Source organism: Ochotona princeps, chromosome 16 (genome assembly GCF_030435755.1).
Source record: "Ochotona princeps isolate mOchPri1 chromosome 16, mOchPri1.hap1, whole genome shotgun sequence".
NCBI lineage: Eukaryota > Metazoa > Chordata > Mammalia > Lagomorpha > Ochotonidae > Ochotona > Ochotona princeps.
Window position 1 is genome coordinate 10,654,239 of NC_080847.1, and position 19,829 is coordinate 10,674,067.

At 48.2% G+C, this 19,829-nt stretch overlaps 1 protein-coding gene across 1 annotated transcript; it reads left to right on the plus strand.

Moving 5' to 3' along the window:
* The first annotated feature begins 10,652 nt into the window (after positions 1-10,652).
* On the plus strand, positions 10,653-19,672 carry CHST4 (carbohydrate sulfotransferase 4). Its single transcript, XM_004584186.2, has 2 exons — positions 10,653-10,767; positions 17,580-19,672. The coding sequence occupies exon 2, from the start codon at positions 17,598-17,600 to the stop codon at positions 18,765-18,767; it is 1,170 nt and encodes a 389-aa protein (XP_004584243.2). The 5' UTR covers positions 10,653-10,767; positions 17,580-17,597; the 3' UTR covers positions 18,768-19,672.
* The last annotated feature ends 157 nt before the right edge of the window (positions 19,673-19,829 follow it).

A 19,829-nucleotide genomic window follows, 5' to 3' on the forward strand; every position in this document is an offset into this window, starting at 1 on the left:
CCTCTGTCCTGCAAGCAACAAAAGGATTGGTGTTGTTCCGGATCCTTCCTGACTCAAAGCTCTGTTTGTCACAAGAGACAACCACACACCACGGGGTAGCCGCTCTCAGCCAGTAAGTGGATTAGGAAACTCACTCCAAGGGCAGAATGACACCCTTACACCCAAAAAGCAAAGGTTGCGCTGACTCAGGTGTGCTCCATTCTTGGAGAGTGAGTTTAGCAAGTTTATCCTGATGTTGATTCTGGCTTTGGCTACCAGAGCCTCATTTATTCCTACTTCGATCCTCCACCTCCGACTGTATTATTTTTTTAATGTTGTTTTTAACGGATTGGGCCAGCAGGAGCCAGGGGAGAATACTGGGGACGGAGGGAGGAAGGAAGCAGAACAAATTCAGAGAAAAATATTTCATGGACTCCCAAAGGTGACAGGCCTACGTAAATGTCAGGAAGGGGCTTAGCAAACCTAATGATGTCAAAGATTAACTCCTGCTCATTTGCATCCTAGCATAAATCTAGAGTTGGAGAAGATGTGACTTTTTAAGTAAACAGGTGTGTCCTCTGTATCACCGTAGTAAGCCATTTGATACGAATATTATTTGTCATCTGCCAAAGCCAGCCCACAGTTCCCTGCTCAGCTGCAGGACACCTGCCGAGTGAAAGGTGGTTGTTAGTGTGGCCTAACCTCACTTGAGGAGGGCCACACCGGGGATCTGTCTTGCCCTCACGCCCAGCCTGCTTTAAACTATTTCTCTGTAGAAACCCTCCTCTCGGGTTTCCTCTTGGGCAAAAAGTAGTTCTTTCAGGGTCTTTAAAACATGGCAGACCATGTGACCTCCGACCTTTCCTAAAGATAACACTCTAGGCTTTTCCCCCTTGCCCCCCACAGAGCTTTTCCTCTGCAGGCTCCTAGTAAACATTCTCTTTCTACACAAATACAAATAATGTGTGTGGGGGCTTTACTTACTTTGTAAAGGAATGCAAGTAAAAGTGTTTAACCTGGTGGTTAATGTGCCGGTTGGGATGCCCACTTGTCATTTAGGAGTGCCTGGGTTTGGTGCCTGGCTGCAGCTCCAGACTCCAGTCTCCTGCTAATGCAGACCCAGGGGTACTGGTGACGGCTGCAGGACCTGGGATTCTGCGACTCACAGAAGAGATCCAGATTGCATTCCTGGCTTCAGCTTCCACCCTAGCCCACTTCTCTAGCTGGGATTTGGGAGAGTAAACCATAAACCAGCAAACAGGAGCACGCTGTCTCTGAGATGAAAAAAGATAAATAAATCAAGAAATAGGACTGCAGGTTTCTGGATGTTATTTAGGAAATGTCTGTATGTGCAGTCATGGTGAGTGTTGTGTACTGAAGATAACAGTAAGGATATTTAGAATGAGTCAGAGCCACTTAATTGCATTCTGCCCCTTAAGGGGTATTACAGGATTTAGATTATTTCTTAAACAATCTATATAACATTATATTATGCCAAATGACCGATGTTGAGAAATGACTATTGCATTGGAGGAACAGCACTTTAATTTGTGGGGAGAGTTTATTTTATGTCCCAGTTTCAACCTATCTTGTTGAACCAGGATTTCTCTTGAGTAGTTGTTTGATTACTTTGTTTAGCTATGGGGCACTTGCACCTGCTGTGCACAGAGTAATAAGCTCCTTTAAAAAAAAAGGGTGAACAAGGGTTCATTCATTCATTCCTTTCACAAGCTTCCATGGAGCACCTGCTATGTGGCAGGTCCTGTGCTAGGTTTACTATATACAGAGAAAAACACATTGGCTCTCCTGATGTTTGTGACAGAGTTATGCCCCAGGGGCTCTGTATCACTGATTTAATGCTATGCTGATGCTGAGTCACATCACTTCAGCGATCTACCACTAAAACCATCCCTTCCACAGGCATCTGGAGTGGCTGCCTTGGTGGTTCTGTTGGTCTTGGTTGGGCTCAGTGAAGTATTGGGGTTAGCCACCAGTGGCTAGTCTCAGATGGCCTTTGCTCAAACTGTTGTGCCGGATTTTGAAATCCTCAGAAAATCATCATGTCTGGTGCTAAGACATAAAGGTGGTTTATTCAGGTTAGCCTGGGTCTCCCAGCCACCTCCCCCAGCCCAGTTGAATAGCCCAGCGTTCTTATACATTTTAGGCTATTAATTATACAGTCATAATTTAGCAGGCTTCTATTGGTGGGTTTGAAGCAAGCAACTTTCAAAAAAGTACAAACCAATGAGCTATAAGGCCAGGTACCTCCTTCCTGAGCAGTGGTCTGCCTACGTGACCTGCCAGGTGTCCTGCCGGGTGTCACATAGACTATCAGGCCTGGAGTTCACACAGCCCCTAGTCAAGCCATTAAGGCAGGAATTACAAAAAGCAGAAAACATCTAAGTTCTTCAAAACCACCATGGAAATCTGGGTCTCACATGCGCTCCTCATTCAGCAGGCACATTCCAATGACAAGCGCTTAGACACAAAAACAAAAACACGCGTCATGGCAGAAGGGACCAAATTAAGTCTGTCTTAAAAAATCAAAGTTGGTTGCATAGCTGAAATCAGAGTTAGAATTCTATGGCACAGGGTATGGCTACATCCACATGGGAGAATCGGGATCATTATTGTCTCCCACAGGCACTGAACACACAGCCCAGGAGCACCTCCCTCAGCTAGGAAGAGAAGGGAACAGTTTGCCAAAAGAGGCGATGCTGACTTGAGCTGCGTCTTGAAAGCTGAGATAGAAGCTTGCCAGGACCTCAAAGAGTGGTGGTGCTTTAAGCAGAGTAACCCATCCACACTCCCAAGAAGTTGGGAGATGTAAATGTTTTTGTTTGGTATCACCTTTCCCTCGTTCACTAACTGGAGTGTAGACATGAATCCCAGGTGTGTGGCCATGAGGCAAGAAGCACACAGTTGAAAGTCGAGGGTAAGATCACATCCAAGTGGGCCCCCAGAGGCCCTGCATCAGCCCCAGCTGGAGGACTTCATGCTCTATGGGACAGCACTTGGGGACTCCTGTGAGGTCTTCGGGAGAACTACCCTGTCCTGCAACATCCCATGCTCCATCTTTTCCTCCCTCAATCAAGATTCCTGCTTCTTTAGCTCAGCCAATTGCAGGTACTTAGTGTCATCTGGGGAAGTGGTAACATTACTCAGCTCCTGCATATTGAGAAACATTACTTAGTTTCTCAATTCCTAGGCTTATGACAACACCCCTTCTTCACACTGGTTCCCACATTGCCATGAGTAGAGAAGCAGCACCCCAGGCTCTCCCAGCAAGCCCATCTCAACTCTCTTTCTCCAGCATGTACAGACTGGCCACCACTATCGGCCCTGAGATCATCATTATCGGTTATCATGTCCTTTCCCCTGGCTTAGGTGAGACATGGGAGAAGGTCAAGATTGCAGGTCGCACCTGACCTCATACCATCTGTCCAGAGGGCTCTGTATATCCTTGCTATCTTCCAACCTCATTTCTCACCCTTCCCATGTCTTAAAGCCTTAGGAGTTCATGGTTGAGATAAGAAAAATCCGTCTTTTGGTTTTTGCTCTTCTTCACCTTGCTCTGTAGGAAACCCTGGCCTTTGGTGAGGACACAGCTTGCTCTGTGACCTTCCATGTTGTGGTCACTTCCTCTCCCACACCCCACAATGGAACAGGCATCCTTGTTTCCCATGGCGCTTCTTGACCATGCTGTCCCCTTCTTTTCTAGACATGCCTGGTTTGCCTCTAGATTACACTCCTTTCTGTCCAATGGCTTCTGAACAACTCTATGTGATGTCAAGGTCCTTATAGGCTGTCCTTCCAAAACCATCATATCTCAAATCCTTGACCTTCTCACTTCCCCTACCTTAGCTTACCTATACTCCTTGTGTCCTTGCTACTTCTTTTGACTTTTCTCGGGTCCCCACACTATTCCCTACCCCATCCCACACTGCTCTCTTTCTTCATTTCCTAGCCTAAATGTTATTTGCTCTGACTGACTCTCTACCCAAAATTGGAATCCCTAAAATCATAATCTCTATCTTCTCCCTTCATTTTTCTCCATGGCACTTACTGTGATCAGATAATACACAATTGATTTATTTGTCCTCCACTCTCCCAACCAAATATAGCACACACCATAAAGGTAGAGAATTTTGTCTGTTCAATTTGTTGCTGTTTTCAGTGCCTAAAGCAAAAGCTGGAATGCAATACGTACACAATAAATATTGCCGGAATTTATTGAAGGAAATTATGATGAATAGTAGAGAGATACTAACTCTCTAAAAAAAAAGTTAACGCAATTGAAAAGCAGAGTTACAGAGACAGGGGAAGAATCAGAGTGAGGGAGATCTTCCATCTCCAAAAACCAGGGCTAGGCCAAGCTAAAACCAGGAGCCTGGAACTTCATCTAAGTTTCGGTGGCAGGTGCCCAAGTATTTGGAACATCTTTTTTTTTTTTTTTCAAACTTCGGTTTCTTTTTTTTATATATATATATACAATTATATAAGCTCTGGGATTTCCCTTCCCTCTCCCCAAATTCCCTCCACCCCACTCTTTTCCCCCATATTATTACAACAGTATAGTCCTTCATAAGCAGTCAGAAGTCCATCATTCTGCTATTTAAGTGTATCCTGACATTGCAGCAGACCATCTTTTGATGCTTTCTCAGGACTGGAAGAGGACTAGATAAAACTTGAACCCACATGGGATGCCACTCTTGTAATGGCTTAACCCACTACACAACACCAGCAGAGACATGAGCATTTCAAAGGTGCCTGATGGCAGGTTAAGAAGTTTGTGCCTTGGCAATGGGCTCCCGTGCAGAGCAGGAAAGGAATCAGACCCACACGATGAGTTGTCATTCCACCTGTAGGGTGGAGCTAAGTCTAGAAGGGAAGGATTAGAGGATAGATGAAGGCAATTACGGTTAAAGATAAGGGAATGAAAATGATAGTTGTTGACCGGAAGTGAGAGAACAAAGCTGAGAATGATTTCAGGAAACTCAGTGGTTCATTTGATAGATGGAGTTAAAATTTACTAGAAGACACACACAACTTCTCTCCAGAATTCACTTCTAGAAACTCTCTGGGCAGTTACAGGTCACTCACAGCCATGTCTGGACATGTTTGGAAGCCCAGAGGGAGAATTCCAGGAAGCTGATTCCAGACAAGACAACCATTGTCCAATAATGTCAAACTCTTGGACTACCAAAGACATACCTTGTCTTTGAAACAAAGACATACTTTGTCTCTAGAAACTCCTAGACCCTTGTTCCTTATTTTTCCTCCCTCTTGTGCCTGTTAAGGGGCCTCAGGAATACAAGGACCAGCAAGAAACTTAAAATTATGTTTACCTTTTCCCTAACCTACCCTATCCAACTTCTTCTCCCACTAAGGAAACAAATGTCTTGGATACAGAGAAAGAAGCCATCCTCTTCTTTTGAGATTTATTTATTTTTATTGGAAAGTCAGATATACAGAGAGGAAGAGAGACAGAGAGGAAGATCTTCCCGCCATTGACTCCCTCCTCAGTGGCTACAACAGTTGGTGCTGCGCCCATCCGAAGCCAGGAGCCAGGAACTTCCTCTAGGTCTCCCACACAGGCGCAGGGTTTCAAGGCTGTCCTCGACTGCTTTCCCAGGCCAGAAGCAGGGAGCTGGATGGGAAGTGGAGCTGCCGGGATTAGAACCGGCACCCATATGGGATCCCGGCACATTCAGGGCGAGGACTTTAGCTGCTAGGCCATTGCACCGGGTCCCAGAAGCCATCCTCTTAGCCAGGGATTTTCACACAGGTACCCACCTCCAGGGCTCAGTCCTAGGAAGCAGGTTCCACTGAATGCAACTGTCCATTTGATAATAGCATCCCCACAATATGACGGCTCCTAGGAGGCTCAGATCCAACCTGCAAAAACTTAGCTGAATCAGAAAGCCCTGATTCTCCAGTGTCTCTTCCCCAAACCCAGACACTCAGCCAGTGCTCTCAGCTGGAGGACAAACAGGAGACTCTGATAAGTAACATACAGCAAATGGGTAACATAAGGCATGTGTTCGCAGTCAACAGCCTTGGGCCTTAACCTCCCAGGTAAAAGGAGGATGTCTGGAGCTCAGAATTTGGAGAAAACCTTATTGCTGTTGTGGACAGGAAAAACCGGTAGCAGCTGGAGTGGCAGAGACACTTCCATCACAGTGCACAGGGTGCAGTGGTCCGGGTAAAAGTAGCAGGAGCAGGTGGTGTCACCAGCAGAAAACTGACTCCTGAGAACACAGAGTCTGTGACAAAACTGACTCTTCACCACTCAGGGGTCCCCAGAATGTAAAGATGACAAAGCCCCAAGGGCTGGAGGCAGCCTACAGCTCTGCTGAACGGGGGTCCTGGGCACTGATGGGTTTGGAATCATGTTTGGATATGCACCTTAAGCACTCACTGCCTTTTTGAGGTGTTCTTACCTTGGTGTTCTTCAAAACGGGTATGATTTTGGGCTTGTGTGTGAGCAGATGGCCTCTGAATAGGATGCCCTTGGTTTTTTTTTTTTAAAGATTTATTTATTTTTATTGCAAAGTCAGATATACAGAGAGAAGGAGAGACAGAGAGGAACATCTTCCGTCCGATCATTCACTCCCCAAGTGAGCCGCCACAGCCGGTGCTGCGCCAACCCGAAGCTGGGAACCAGGAACCTCTTCCAGGTCTCCCACGCGGGTGCAGGGTCCCAAGGCTTTGGGCCGTCCTCGACTGCCTTCCCAGGCCACAAGCAGGGAGCTGGATGGGAAGTGGAGCCGCCGGGATTAGAACCGGCGCCCATATGGGATCCCGGGGGGGTTTAAGGTGAGGACTTTAGCCGCTAGGCCATGCCGCCGGGCCCGCTCTTGGTTTTTAATTAACGTGACTACTTACTGGCTGCTTGCAGCCCAGGCTTTCTGCAGATCCTTCCTAAATGCTCTATGAATCACGAACTAAAGCGGCTAAGAGGCTCTGCGGTGTCACCAGCAAAGAAGGAATGCTACACTGCTGGAGATTGTGCTAGCTGTTCATACACACTCTCTTCTGCCCAACTGGATCATCTGCTTGAGGCCAGGCGTTTATCACAGAGGTCATGACACCGCATGGGACACCGCCATCCCACGTCAGAGTCTGAGTTTGAGTTCTGGTCTCATTCCCAGTTCCACCTCCCTGTTGTACGGCCCAGCCCTGGGGTCACTGTAGGCATTTGGGGAATAAACTAGTTGATGGGATATTCTCATGTACAGTCTATTTTCTCAGATAAAAAACGACCCTCTGCCATTGTCCATGTCTGCAATGATGGACATATGACCCTTTATGAAGAACAATACTATAGTAATAATACAGGGGGACTCATTGGTGGGGAGGAGACTTGGAGTGGGGGTAAGGGAAATCCCAAGGCCTATGGAACTGTATCATAAAATGATAATAATAACAATAATTTTTAAAAAGAAAAAAACACTCAAAGTCACAGCCTATTGTGCTAGCAATCCCCAAGAGACAATCAAGAACACAGATACCAGGATGTAAAACAGGAATGTTCGGTAACTACAAGCATAAATAGCTTCAAAGACCACTCACAAAATGAATCACAAAAGAAATGGAATGTCACACGGCAATTAACACTCATGGCTGTATCGAAAATAGTGAATCATTTTTTTAGAAAGGTTATAAGCAATACTCGTATATATTTATAGGCAGTCACATGGCAGCACTTGAATACGACTTACAATGTTTATTGATCCAATTCGAGTAATCAGCATTTCCCTTTCTGTGACATTCCTTTATGGTTGAAGGCTTAGACTTTTGTCCTTTCAATGTCTCATAAAATAATTAAAGGTAAGCATATGCTAGGATTACTCCACAACATAGCAACTCTTAGAAGCCTAACAGGAAATAAAAACAGCTCAAAAGAATACACACTAGGGATTTCAAAAGTTCATAGGAGATGCACGAACCACACAAGGATCTCAAAATCCTTTGCAGGGCCCGGCGGCGTGGCCTAGCGGCTAAAGTCCTTGCCTTGAAAGCCCCGGGATCCCATATGGACGCCGGTTCTAATCCCGGCAGCTCCACTTCCCATCCAGCTCCCTGCTTGTGGCCTGGGAAAGCAGTCGAGGACGGCCCAAGGCTTTGGGACCCTGCACCCGCGTGGGAGACCCGGAAGAGGTTCCTGGTCCTGGCTTCGGATCGGCGCGTACCGGCCCGTTGCGGCTCACTTGGGGAGTGAATCATCGGACAGAAGATTTTCCTCTCTGTCTCTCCTCCTCTCTGTATATCCGGCTTTCCAATAATAATAAAATCTTTAAAAAATGAGATAAATAAAAAAAAAAATCCTTTGCACCAAAAATAACTTATCTTTTTGTTCTGTTTTGCCACAAACTCTTTGAAGTTCCCTCAAGCAATATGATTTACACATGTACATTAGGGTCAAAATGGAGTATGTTTAAGGGCATTACCTAAGGCTCTAAAACATTAGCAAGAGAGGCACTGCTGACCGTGGAAGTGGTCACCTCTGAGTAACTGCTGAGAATGGCAGAAGGAAAGTTCTTGTTTTGAATTTTGATGCTTTCTTTTTAACTAAGTGTTATTCTTTGTATTCTTAGTTCAATCTTACCTTTCTGTCCTAATTGTACTTCATAATTAAGACAGCTTAAAGTGGGGCCTGGAGCGCCTGGTGTGATAGCATAGTGGTTAAGGTCCTTGCTTTGCATGTGTTAGGATCCCATATGGTCGCCGCCCCATCCAGCTCCCTGCTTGTGGCCTGGGAAAGCAGTCGAGGACGGCCCAAAGCCTTGGGACCCTCCACCTGCGTGGGAGACCCGGAAATGCTCCTGGCTTCGGATTAGCTCAGCTCCAGCCGTTGCGGTCACTTGGGGAGTGAATCATCAGATGGAAAATCTTCTCTCTGTCTCTCCTCTCAGTATAACTGCATTTCCAATAAAAAATAAGTAATATAAAATGGGGCCTGGCGCAATAGCCTCGTGGCTCAATCCTCACCCTGCATGTGCCAGGATTCCATATGCGCACCGGTTCTAAACCCAACTGCTTCTCTTCCCATCCAGCTCCCTGCCTGTGGCCTGGGAAAGCAGTGGAGGAGAGCCTAAAGCTTGAGGCCCTGCACCCACATGGGAGACACAGAAGAAGCTCCTTGCTCCTGGCTTCAGGTCAGCTCAGCTCCAGCCATAAGTGGCTAGTTAGGGAATGAACCAGCAGACGGAAGCTCTTTCTCTCTGTAAATCTGCCTTTTCAAGAAAAATAAATAAATCCTAAAAAAAAAAAAAAAGCTTAATGTAAAAGTAACGGATATACAATTTTCGTTGCCCCCCCGCCCCATTATATTCATGAGGATCCCTACCAGGCATCAGGAAGACAACTGACCAAGAGTGTTTTTCTCTGAGAAGCAAATGCAAAGCAGCCTACATTTTCTTCTTCATGCATGTTGTCATTTTCAGGTCTTCTATACTGAGCAAGAATTACTTTTCTAAAAAGAAATAAAAACAAAGTTGCCCACTGCCCCAGTTCTGGCTCTGAAAATCAGGGAGAGAAACATAAAGAAAGACCCACAACGGAGACCCACCGAGGCAGCAACGTGCACAGGCTCTCATCATTTGTGCGATGACAAAGTCTTAGGGGGCTCAGCTGTGGAAATCAGCCAAGATAAACTTCCTTGATTAGCCCAGAACTTAGCAACTCCTGCCTGCTGTCTTTCTTTCCTAGCCTGGAAATGAATCACCAGTTGAGTAAGAGAAATGAAATAGCTATCACTCAATCATAGCTACAAATGTTGTCAAGATTTTGTGGTCGGGGCCTCAGATGGCTAATCCCAGCATTGACACCAACAGTGTAAGGTAGGTATTGTCACCCTTACTTTTCTGTGTGGAGAGTCTAGGACTTTGAGAAGTGGGATGATTTGCCCAGGCGTCTGGTTTCAAAGTCTGTGACTTCCACGCTGCATAAACATTTCACATTTATTCATGTGCATCTACCGTAGAGAACTCTGGGTGGGTACGTGACTAGCCCAGGAGCTAAAACAAAGTCATCATTTTAATAACAACTTGAATCTTTTTCTTCCGGGGAAAATATTTTCCCTACTCCAACCAAACATTTTATGTCCTCCCAGAACATATTTATTACCTCTTTCCAGAAGGGTGAAAATACTGAATATGACATAGAAGCTGAGAAATGCTACCCTCCCTAGACCGGGAGGTGGGGGGGTGGAGAAAGCAGCAGGTGCAACATAGAAAAAGCTTAGACATTTTCTTCCCAGAGATAAGAGTAAGGGCAAGAATCAAGATCTTCAGGCAAATGCCCCTACCAACCTCATCCAGTTCTCCTGGGGTCTTTTTTCCTGTTTCCATTCTGCCCTGAAAGCGCTGACTTTTACTGCTGCCTCTGAGCAGTGCACATTCCAGAAGGCTTCTTCCTTTGCTTCTCCCAGCCCACCTGTAGTCTGCAGTCAAGTCTCCCTACCGCTGGCATCTCACCACCATCCCAAATACTTATGCCAAGTTCCCAAATACTGGGCAAGAGCAAGTGCTCTCTCCAGCCTTCCTTGCCAGGTGGGTCCTTTTTACAGCAAAAGGGACAGAGAGGGCAGCCAAACAGATGGGTATGCAAGATGGGAGGAGAAATAGTAAGAGGAGGAGGAAGAGGAGGAGGGAGGAGGAGAAGGTGGAGAAGGAGGCGGCAGCAGCAGCAGCCCAGAGCCAGTTGGTGAGTCAGAGCAGAGAAGTGCACAGGTCGGCTGGCAGCCAGCCTCTCAGCAGTGGGGAAGCTGAAGCCCTCATCAAGGTAAGAAGAGAATTTCCTTGCGTGCACCTCCAGAGCAGGGCCAGGATCCCAGAGCTGCTGGAGCCAAGAGGATCACATAACCTGTGGAAGCCCCCACACCACCCTAACCCTCCTCCCTTCCAAGGATCCAAGCACATGGGGAGGACCGCTCTGATGTGTTTGAGGACAGTTCCCTGGTAGCTCTGATTAGGTCCAGTCCTGCCTTCAGAGCTCAAGTATCTGGACTTGGCTACATCTGCTCCCCAGTTCACTGCTGGGGAGGGTAGGCGGGAGGGGCGGCAGCTGCACGCTTGCTGCTCAGCTCAGGTGAGGTCGAGTGTGATCACTGACTAACCTGAGACCCAGAAGACCTGGGTCCTGCTGCTGCAAGCTGGGGCAGCCCATGAGTCAATCAATTCAAATTCGGTTTCTGTGTTCTGCAAAGTGGGAGGAGTGGCTCCTGACCGGCCTCAATACCTAACTGAACTGTTAGCGTCACGGCCCCGACAGTTGTGTTTTGCAAACTGTGGAGTGCCACACAGAGGTGACACGTAACTCAGTCAGGGGTCTGGCATCTCTGCTGAGGCAGAAGACCCTTTTGCCTCATCCGGCTCTGGGCGAGCCTGGAACTTCTCACCGGAACAGGAATACTTTTCATATGTGTAAACTTCAAAATACTCTCCATCTCCAAGCCTGCCTTCTTGGATCAACAAGGGCAACCTGAAATAGCCAACAGCATTCTAGAAATGTTTGTTCACTCGGTTGTTTGTTGCTAGACCTGTTTTGGTATTCTCTGTGTACCAGGCACCGTCCTTGGCACCGCAGGCAGCACTAGTAAATGCATAAGCTCAGCTGTGGTGTTCTGTTAGTTTCTTCAACAGCCAGTCTTTGCTCCGGCACTGAGCTCCAAGGCCTTCCCAGGCTCACAAACTGTGCGTCCTGCTGCTGCCTTCTCCAGCCCAGCTCCACCGTGTCCTGTTTCTGGTCACAGGGGCAAAATCTCACTGGGGAATCTGGGGTAGGAATGTACCGAGGGATTGGAATTCAGGTTTCTTAAATGGACACCTGTTTGGGTGGTTATTTCCACACACCGCTCCCCACCCCCTGCCACCACCACAAAATTCCCCATTTTATTTCTAAAAGCTTACTCAAGACAGCTTGGGGCAGAGGGAGACATAGATAATTCAGTTGTCTGTTACCAGACTGCTAGATGAGCTTCCCCCTTGCTGGATACTTCATGGTTCCTGTGCAAAGCACAGGTTCTCCGTTATCAACACCCCTTTGATGTTTTCTTTAAAACTTTTTTTCTTAAAAATTAGCTTTTAACAGATTCAATATAGTTCATGGAATTCTAAGACTGTAATGCTTGTCCCTTCCTCAGACTCCCTCTTGGGTGATGTGTCAGAGATGCCATGGTTCTCTAGCCCCATGGCGATGACGGGCTGTCCCTTCAGTTCTAAGATGGCACTACTCACCCGTCACTGGGGCACCGTGCTTTTACATAATTTTGGGAGTGATAGCTGTGGGCTGCATGAATATGGGGATTGCTGCTTTGGTTTGGCCCACCAGGTAAGCGAGCTGGTTAGAGCAAGGTAACTGGTGACCCTGCAAGGGGGCCTTTCCTTCCTTCTAATGTTTCTACAAATAGTCATGAGGGTTTGCCCTGGTCGTAATAAACATGTGCTCAGTGTGGGATCTCTTGGGGCGGGAGGTGGGGGGAGCTGTGCCTTATCACACAGAACCTGGTCCTCTGGCTTTGCTAATTTCACTATCATCTTGTTAATTGTGTCTCTGGAACACTGTTAATAAGGGCCTCTGCACTCAGATAAGTTCTAACCAGCCTGGCAAAGGGCACGTTTTTGTGCCTAGAAGGAATACCTTCAGTCACCTGCTGCCAACAGTGATCCTGCCTTCTCCCAAGGCTCAACAAGTCACTCAATTATTCATGTAATCACCTAATCACTGGTGGAGCTGATAGGTGACTGTGAGCAAGACAAGACAGGCTTTCATGGAAGTCACAGCACAGTCCAGAGAAAGAGACCTTCACACCCTTCAGGGAAGGGTGGCAGAATGGAAGGCTGGGTCTGGCACTGGTTAAAAAGAAGAATGATGAGAAATCAAGACTGGCCTGTCCTGAACCCTAGGTGCAAGGCTTGGAATACTGACTTGTTTCTATGTTTGCTGGAGAGCTGTCGAAGGATTTTTAAACCAGGAAGAGACAGCCTTGTTCTGGCAAGAGTGGGTGATGGGCAGAAAGAGCAGAGGAAGGTCAGTGTCACAGGAAGGCGATGCCAGCAACAGGAGAGGGGGATTCCAGGATGCTGTGGGAGAGTTTGCTTTCTTCAGGCACAAGGACGACCTGCCTCACCTCACCTCTCCCAGGGCCCCTGGTGCTGACCACACTCAGCCACACAACAGCACTGCCCGAGACACCCCACGAGTCTCCCCTAGCTGTCTGGTCAGCTCTGTCAGATGCTGCTCAGCCTCAGGATGTTTCTAGAACCTGGTGGGGGCGGGGAGGTGGAAGATGCACCTCACAAAAGCACACGTTTTCTGGCCAGGGAGGGAGCTCGTGGAAAGAGCGTGTGAGAGAGGGAAGTCGGTGGCGGGGGGTGGGGGGTCCATGGGACCACCTGAGAGGCCCGGATGACAGGCAGATGCTGGGAACAGAATCGGGAGGCCCAGCTCCTGTGTAGGGCAGGGGAAGGGCCTGAGGCCAGAAGCACTTGGCAGGCAAGCAGGGCCAGGAGCCGCAAAGCCGCACCCAGAACGCAGAGCTGGCATGGAGCTGGGATGGAGGGAGGAGGGGAGGTCACACTGGTCTACTTTTCTAACTCCCAGGAAATGCTGGTTGTTTCCTGAGGTGATTATAGGTCCTGCTTATAAAATCTCTTGTATCACACTGGGTTATTTATTTCTGATTTTCTTCTCCTGTGCCTCACTTTTTCCCATCTCTATTCCAAATCTTCTCATGTTCACGTCACCCTTGGGAGAATGTCTGTTACTAACATCGTCTCCTTGGGAGGGTGACATCCTTGAGCCATGACCTTCAAAGGCCTAGTTTCTCATCGTCTCCTTTTAGGCTCAGGGTTTCAGAATGAGGAGCATGTCATGGTTGGTCCTAGCAATCCACATGGACAAGACTACCAGGCAGGAATCAGCCCTCCCCGACATGTCTCTGACATAGAGCAAAGGATTCTTTGGCCACAAAAGAGATGATCCTCAATGGTTCCTTTTTGGCTCACTCAGAGGAAAAGCATTGTTGTAATCATGAACGGAAGATAAGGTTTGTTTTTTTTTTGTTTTGTTTTGTTTTTTCCTCCACTACGCCACCCAAGGTTGGGCTTGGGTCATCACAGACTTTCCAGAAAAGTTCAGGGGACTTCCAAGGGAAGCCCTTGAGCTGGTAAAGCATGCACTGTCCTCTTCTTCAGGAAAACAAGCTATAAACTCTGAGTCACATCTCTGACTGCCACATTCCTCCCCTGGAATCCATTCTCTACTAACAGAGCTCTAGATATACAGCACAGGTTATGGTCAGTATGAAGGCTGCAAGGGCGGTGTACACATCCAAGTTACAGATGCACTTACTCTCTGATTTAGCAATTCTACCCCCTGGAGATTTATCTTACATACATGTGGCATGGTCATTACTAAAAATCTGACAAGGCCAAAGAGCCCAAAAGGCCATCTGTGAGGAAATCTGTTAAATAAACTGTTAAATAAACTAGGATTCATACAGAATCCTACTTGTCAAGAAGGAATAAGGCAAGGTTTTAGATACTGCCTTGGCAAGCTCCCCAAGACATGGTGACATGCCAAGACAAGTAGAGTGCACCACAGTGTGGATCATTTGCTAAACTTGCTATTTTTTATGTGTTTTCAAGGGGAAAAACACTGAGGATGCGTGTACATTTGCAATTTCCTATGTGTATATAAAGCAGCAAAAAAAGGACACATTCTATAAAAGTTGAGTCCTGCGATCTGAAGGTAAGATGGGAGCAGGTGTTTGAAGTAGGCTTTTTGCTGTGTGGCTTGCCAATGACACACCATCAGCTGGCAGATAAACAAGGTGAAGTGGCTATGTCAGCAGCTAGCAATAGTCTTAGGCTTCCTTTCCCCTGGATAAGCACAGTGGCCCCTTGGCCCTTCTTTACACAGAACCCTGGAAGCCTCACTTCGCATTGCAGTCTCCACCATGGACACAATGGCTTCTCCCCAGATGCCCTCTCCCCTCTTTGGGGGCATTTCCAAACGTTTGTGGAAAATGAAATTAAAATACATTTATGTGGGTATTAAAAAAACCAAACATTATGCATAGAGCAGTATCCAAAAAGTTTATGGAAGGTAAAAAAAAAAAAAGTTTATGGAAAGTGTATGTTGTGGTGCAGCAAGTTAAACCACTGACTGGGATACCTGCATCCCACATCAAAATGCCGGTTCAAGCCTCACTACTCTGCTTCCGATCCTGCTCCCTTCTAACATACCTGGCAAACAACAGATGCGGGCCCAAGTACTTGAGTGCCTGCCTCCACCTGAGAAATTCATGTGGAGTTCCTGGCTCCTGGCTTCAGCTTGACCCAGCCAGCTCTGGCTGTTGTGGCCATTTGGGGAGTGAGTAAGTGGATGAAGGGTTTCTCTTGTCTCTGTCTCTCTCTCAAAAGTCATTCTGCCTAATTAAACAAATATTTTCTTAAGTTTTATTAATCTTTATTGGAAAGGCAGATTTTACAGACAGAGAGGGAGATAGAGACAGAAAGATCTTCTGTCTACTGGTTTACTCCCCAAATGGCCACAGTGGCCGGAGCTGATCCAAAGCCAGGATCCTGAAGCCTCTGCCAGGTCTCCCCTGTGGCTGCAGGGGCCCAAGGACTTGAACCTCCTCTGCTTCTTTCCCGGACAATAAACAGGGAGCTGGATCAGAAGTGGAACAGTGGGACATGAACCAGCACACCCATATGGAATTCCAGTGCTGCAGGGTGGAGGATTAGCCTGATAAACAACTGCACTAGCCCCCAATAAATAAATCTTTAAAAAAAATAGTTCCTGCAGAATACAGATCATGAAAATAGCATTCATAGATTTTTAAACTTCTGCACTGAAATAAACTTTGTTTTAATGCCATCTTCCATGAGCTCTCTGTAATGCCCTCATGTTGAAAACCAGGGGTGGGATCAGGCAGGCTGCAAGCCGACAGGCACCTCACCCGCCCTCCTTCCTGCATGCATACTCTCAGCAGCTTACTCTCTGAGTCTGTAGACTGAGCATCTGTGATCACATCGGAACCATGTAACGTCTCATAAAATTAGCAATAGGATCTGTCACCAGGAAAGCTCCAGTTACTTTCCAGCAACGCAGCCACTTGTGTTTAAGGCAGGAAGAGAGCATTTCCTCAGTACTAGGAATATTCGACCCTTTTGTACAGTCATTGTATCTTTCAGTCATTACTGATATCAGGAAGTAGCCCAACAATGACCCAGGATCATGAAAGAAAGAGGGGTTGAATCTCCTAGTATAGACTCTCCTAACTGTGGCTTTTTCTTCACACAAAGCAAGCTCTGGTTTGAACGGAGTGATATCTGGATTATCACACTCTAAATGTGCCCTCGTGTGGGTTACACAGTGGCATTTTGTCTAAATATATACCTGACATCTTACTCTAATATACTTCTCATGTTGGATCATGATAACTGCCATGTACCATTTTTTTTAATTTTTAATAGATTCTGTTTAGTTGAAAGGAAGAGAAAGGTGGGCAGAGAGAGAGAGAGAGCAAGAAAGCGCCAACATCAGTGTGTCAGTTGGCTCACCCCCCCACATGTCTATAACAGCCAGGGCTGAGCCAAGTCAAAGCCAGGATTCAGAACTCAGTCTTGGTCTCCGGCACATGTGGTTGGGATCCAAGCGCCTGAGCCATCACGGGCTGCCTCCTAGGGTAAGCATTAGCAGGGAAATGGATTCAGGAATAGAATCTACATCCCAAGCAGTGTCTTAAATCCAGGCAAACATTTTCTGCAGCATACAACCTGCCCAACCATACTGACAGGCCTGAACAGGGTATATCAAACAATCAAGCACTCCCCAGGCTCCAACACAAAGGCAAATAGGCCACAGGCATCACGGCTCACCTCTTGGGGAGGCCTGTCAGGCTTCTTATAGAGCAGAAAGGCAGGAAAGAATGAGCCGGCTCAAGCAGCTTCAGGCAGTTTACTACTTCCTTGATACAGCATTGGATCAGCACCACACATCCCTCATCTCCACAGGATGTGGACAACTGGACACCAGGTGGCAGGTGCTGTGGGCCCTTGGCTCTACCACTGAGGACACACATACGTAACAGGTTATGGGCTGGATCCCTGTCCTCCAGGGGACTGGAGTGGGAAGGCCTGTGCTTAAGGTAGAGCGGGGAGACACAGCCTAGTGCTAATCTCCTTCAAGAGGGGTGGGGAGGGGGCGGAGGGTGAGCCATGGCCTCCAGCAGTTCCCTGAGGGGCGGGTGGCTCATCTTCCTCTGTTTCAGGCAAGGCTTGGGTCAGACCAAGGGTAAGCAGTGCAGGTCTTCACTGTGCTTGGTGTTGAACTGAGCATAGCTGAGTTTAGGTATTATCCATCGTCTCAAGAACAACTAGTAGGGACACAGTCAAAGGCCTTAGAATGAACTTAGCAGCTACACTAATGGTAGGGGCAAGATGTGCCGAGGGGTTGGTGCCACCTGGTGTGGGGTGGTTCCAACTTTCTCCACGCTCCTTGGTATGGGACTTTGGCTAGAAAGGGGACAAAAGGCAGACCCCAAATAGCAACCTGACTCAGGCTCCTGTGCTTCCTCCTGATAGGCTTCCCATGCTGGCGTGATGATACTGTACAAGAAGACAAGGCTGCTGCTGTTCCTCTTATCCCAGGTGGCTGTCTTGGCCCTCTTCTTGCACATGTACGGCCACACCACCTTGTCTTTGGCCGACAAAGAGGAGTCCAAGCCCATGCATGTGCTGGTCCTCACCTCCTGGCGCTCGGGCTCATCGTTTGTGGGACAGCTGTTCGGGCAGCACCCTGATGTCTTCTACCTCATGGAGCCCGCCTGGCACGTGTGGATGAGCTTCACGCAGAGCACGGCCTGGAGGCTGCACATGGCTGTGCGTGACCTCATCCGGTCCATCTTCCTGTGCGACATGAGCGTCTTCGATGCCTACATATCGCCTGGATCCAGGAAGCTGTCCAGCATCTTCCACTGGCACCACAGCCGGGCCCTGTGCTCCCCGCCAGCCTGTGGCGTCTTCCCTCGCGACTCCATCATCTCCCAGGATCACTGTAGGGTCCTGTGCAATCGTGAACCCTTTGAGGCAATGGAGAAGTCCTGTCGCTCCTACAGCCACATAGTGCTCAAGGAGGTGCGCTTCTTCAACTTGCAGTCCCTCTACCCGCTGCTGACAGACCCCTCCCTCAACCTGCACATCGTGCACCTGGTGCGCGACCCCCGGGCTGTGTTCCGTTCTCGGGAACACACGGCGGGAGACCTCATGATCGACAGTCGCATTGTCATGGGGGAGAACTGGCAGAAGCTCCAGCAGCAGGAACAACCGTACCACACACTGCAGGTCATCTGCCAGAGCCAGCTGGAGATCTACAAGGCGGCCCAGTCCTTGCCCAAAGCCCTGAAGCAGCGCTACCTGCTCATGCGCTATGAGGACCTAGTCCGGGAACCTCTGGCCCAGACTTCTCGAATGTATGACTATGTGGGGTTGAAATTCTTGCCTCGTCTCCAGACCTGGGTGTACAACATTACCAGAGGCAAGGGTTTGGGTGGACATGCCTTCCATACCAATGCCAGGGATGCCATCAATGTGTCCCAGGCCTGGCGCTGGTCCTTGCCATACGCCAAGGTTGCTCATATTCAGGAAGTCTGTAAGGACACCATGGATTGGCTGGGCTACTACCATGTCAGATCAGAACAGGAGCAGAAAAACCTGTCAACAGATCTTCTGTCTGCCTGGAAGCCCTCAGAGCACATATTCCAAGAGGACTGATGAGGCTCAATGTCCACTTGGACTGGCCTCAACCGAGCTCATTGGATGCTCAGAGCCTTCACTGGGTCTCTGCAGATCCCTGTGGTGACCAGGAGCCGAACCCACAAGTGCTCCAGCAGAGGAACTTGGTGTCTGCCGTCCTGTCCAGGAGAGAGACTTGGGAACCTTATGTGAGCAGCTCTCTCCACCAACAACATGAGGGGGCTTGCCTTGTGTCTCGACCTTCCCATCCATACACACCTCAGAGGTCCTGTGGCCTGGAGGCCCAAGGGGCACCACACAACATCAGAGGAGTATCTCGTCCAAAGGGAAAAAATGGAGTCGGTGAAAACCAGGAAGGGCGACTTTCACCAAAGACTACCCTGGAGCATTCCTCAGAGACAGTGGCTCCCAGCCCTGGGTTTCACGGGGGGAAACCGGCATGGAGTAGGATGCTGACCCAATGAGCTCAGCTGCCACAGCCACGGGCAGGGGGATTCACAACTACAGAACAGAACTGGCTCCCAGGTTCCCAAGGAGGCTAGGCCCGATTTGGATGTCACTAACCCTCTGCATTTGCCTGTCACACAGAAGACTTAGACCTGAGACACTGCCATTCACTAACACTGAGTGTCCAAAATGAAATCCTGTCCCCTTTTTGTCTTTTCAATGCTGCAAGTAAGCGCCCATTCACAAGGTCTCCTCTAACCCAACACTGTGACCACCTTTGCAGTTTTCCTTTCCCTTCATATTTTTGCCATTAGCTATCAGCCACATGCATAAAAATTGTGAATTCAGTGCTCAATATCAGATAGGTCCTAGATTTGTACCTTTTTAGGAAGTGGCAGAGGGACAGTCACTGGCATAACAGTTAAGACTGTGAAATCCCACATCCCACACTGGGGTGACTGAGTTTGCGTGCCAGCTTCTGTGTGCCCTGGGAAGCAGCAGGTGATGGCTGCCTTTGGTTCCTGCCTCTGACATGATGAGACGCCTCCCCGAGTCCCAGACTTCCAGCTCTGGCCTTCCTCAGCCCTCACTGCTGCAGGTGCAGGGAGAGTAACCCAGCATATGGGAGAACTC

What these genes read in the sequence shown, in the direction of transcription:
- CHST4 (XM_004584186.2), top strand. Translation starts at nt 17,598, where the DNA reads ATGATACTGTACAAGAAGACAAGGCTGCTGCTGTTCCTCTTATCCCAG.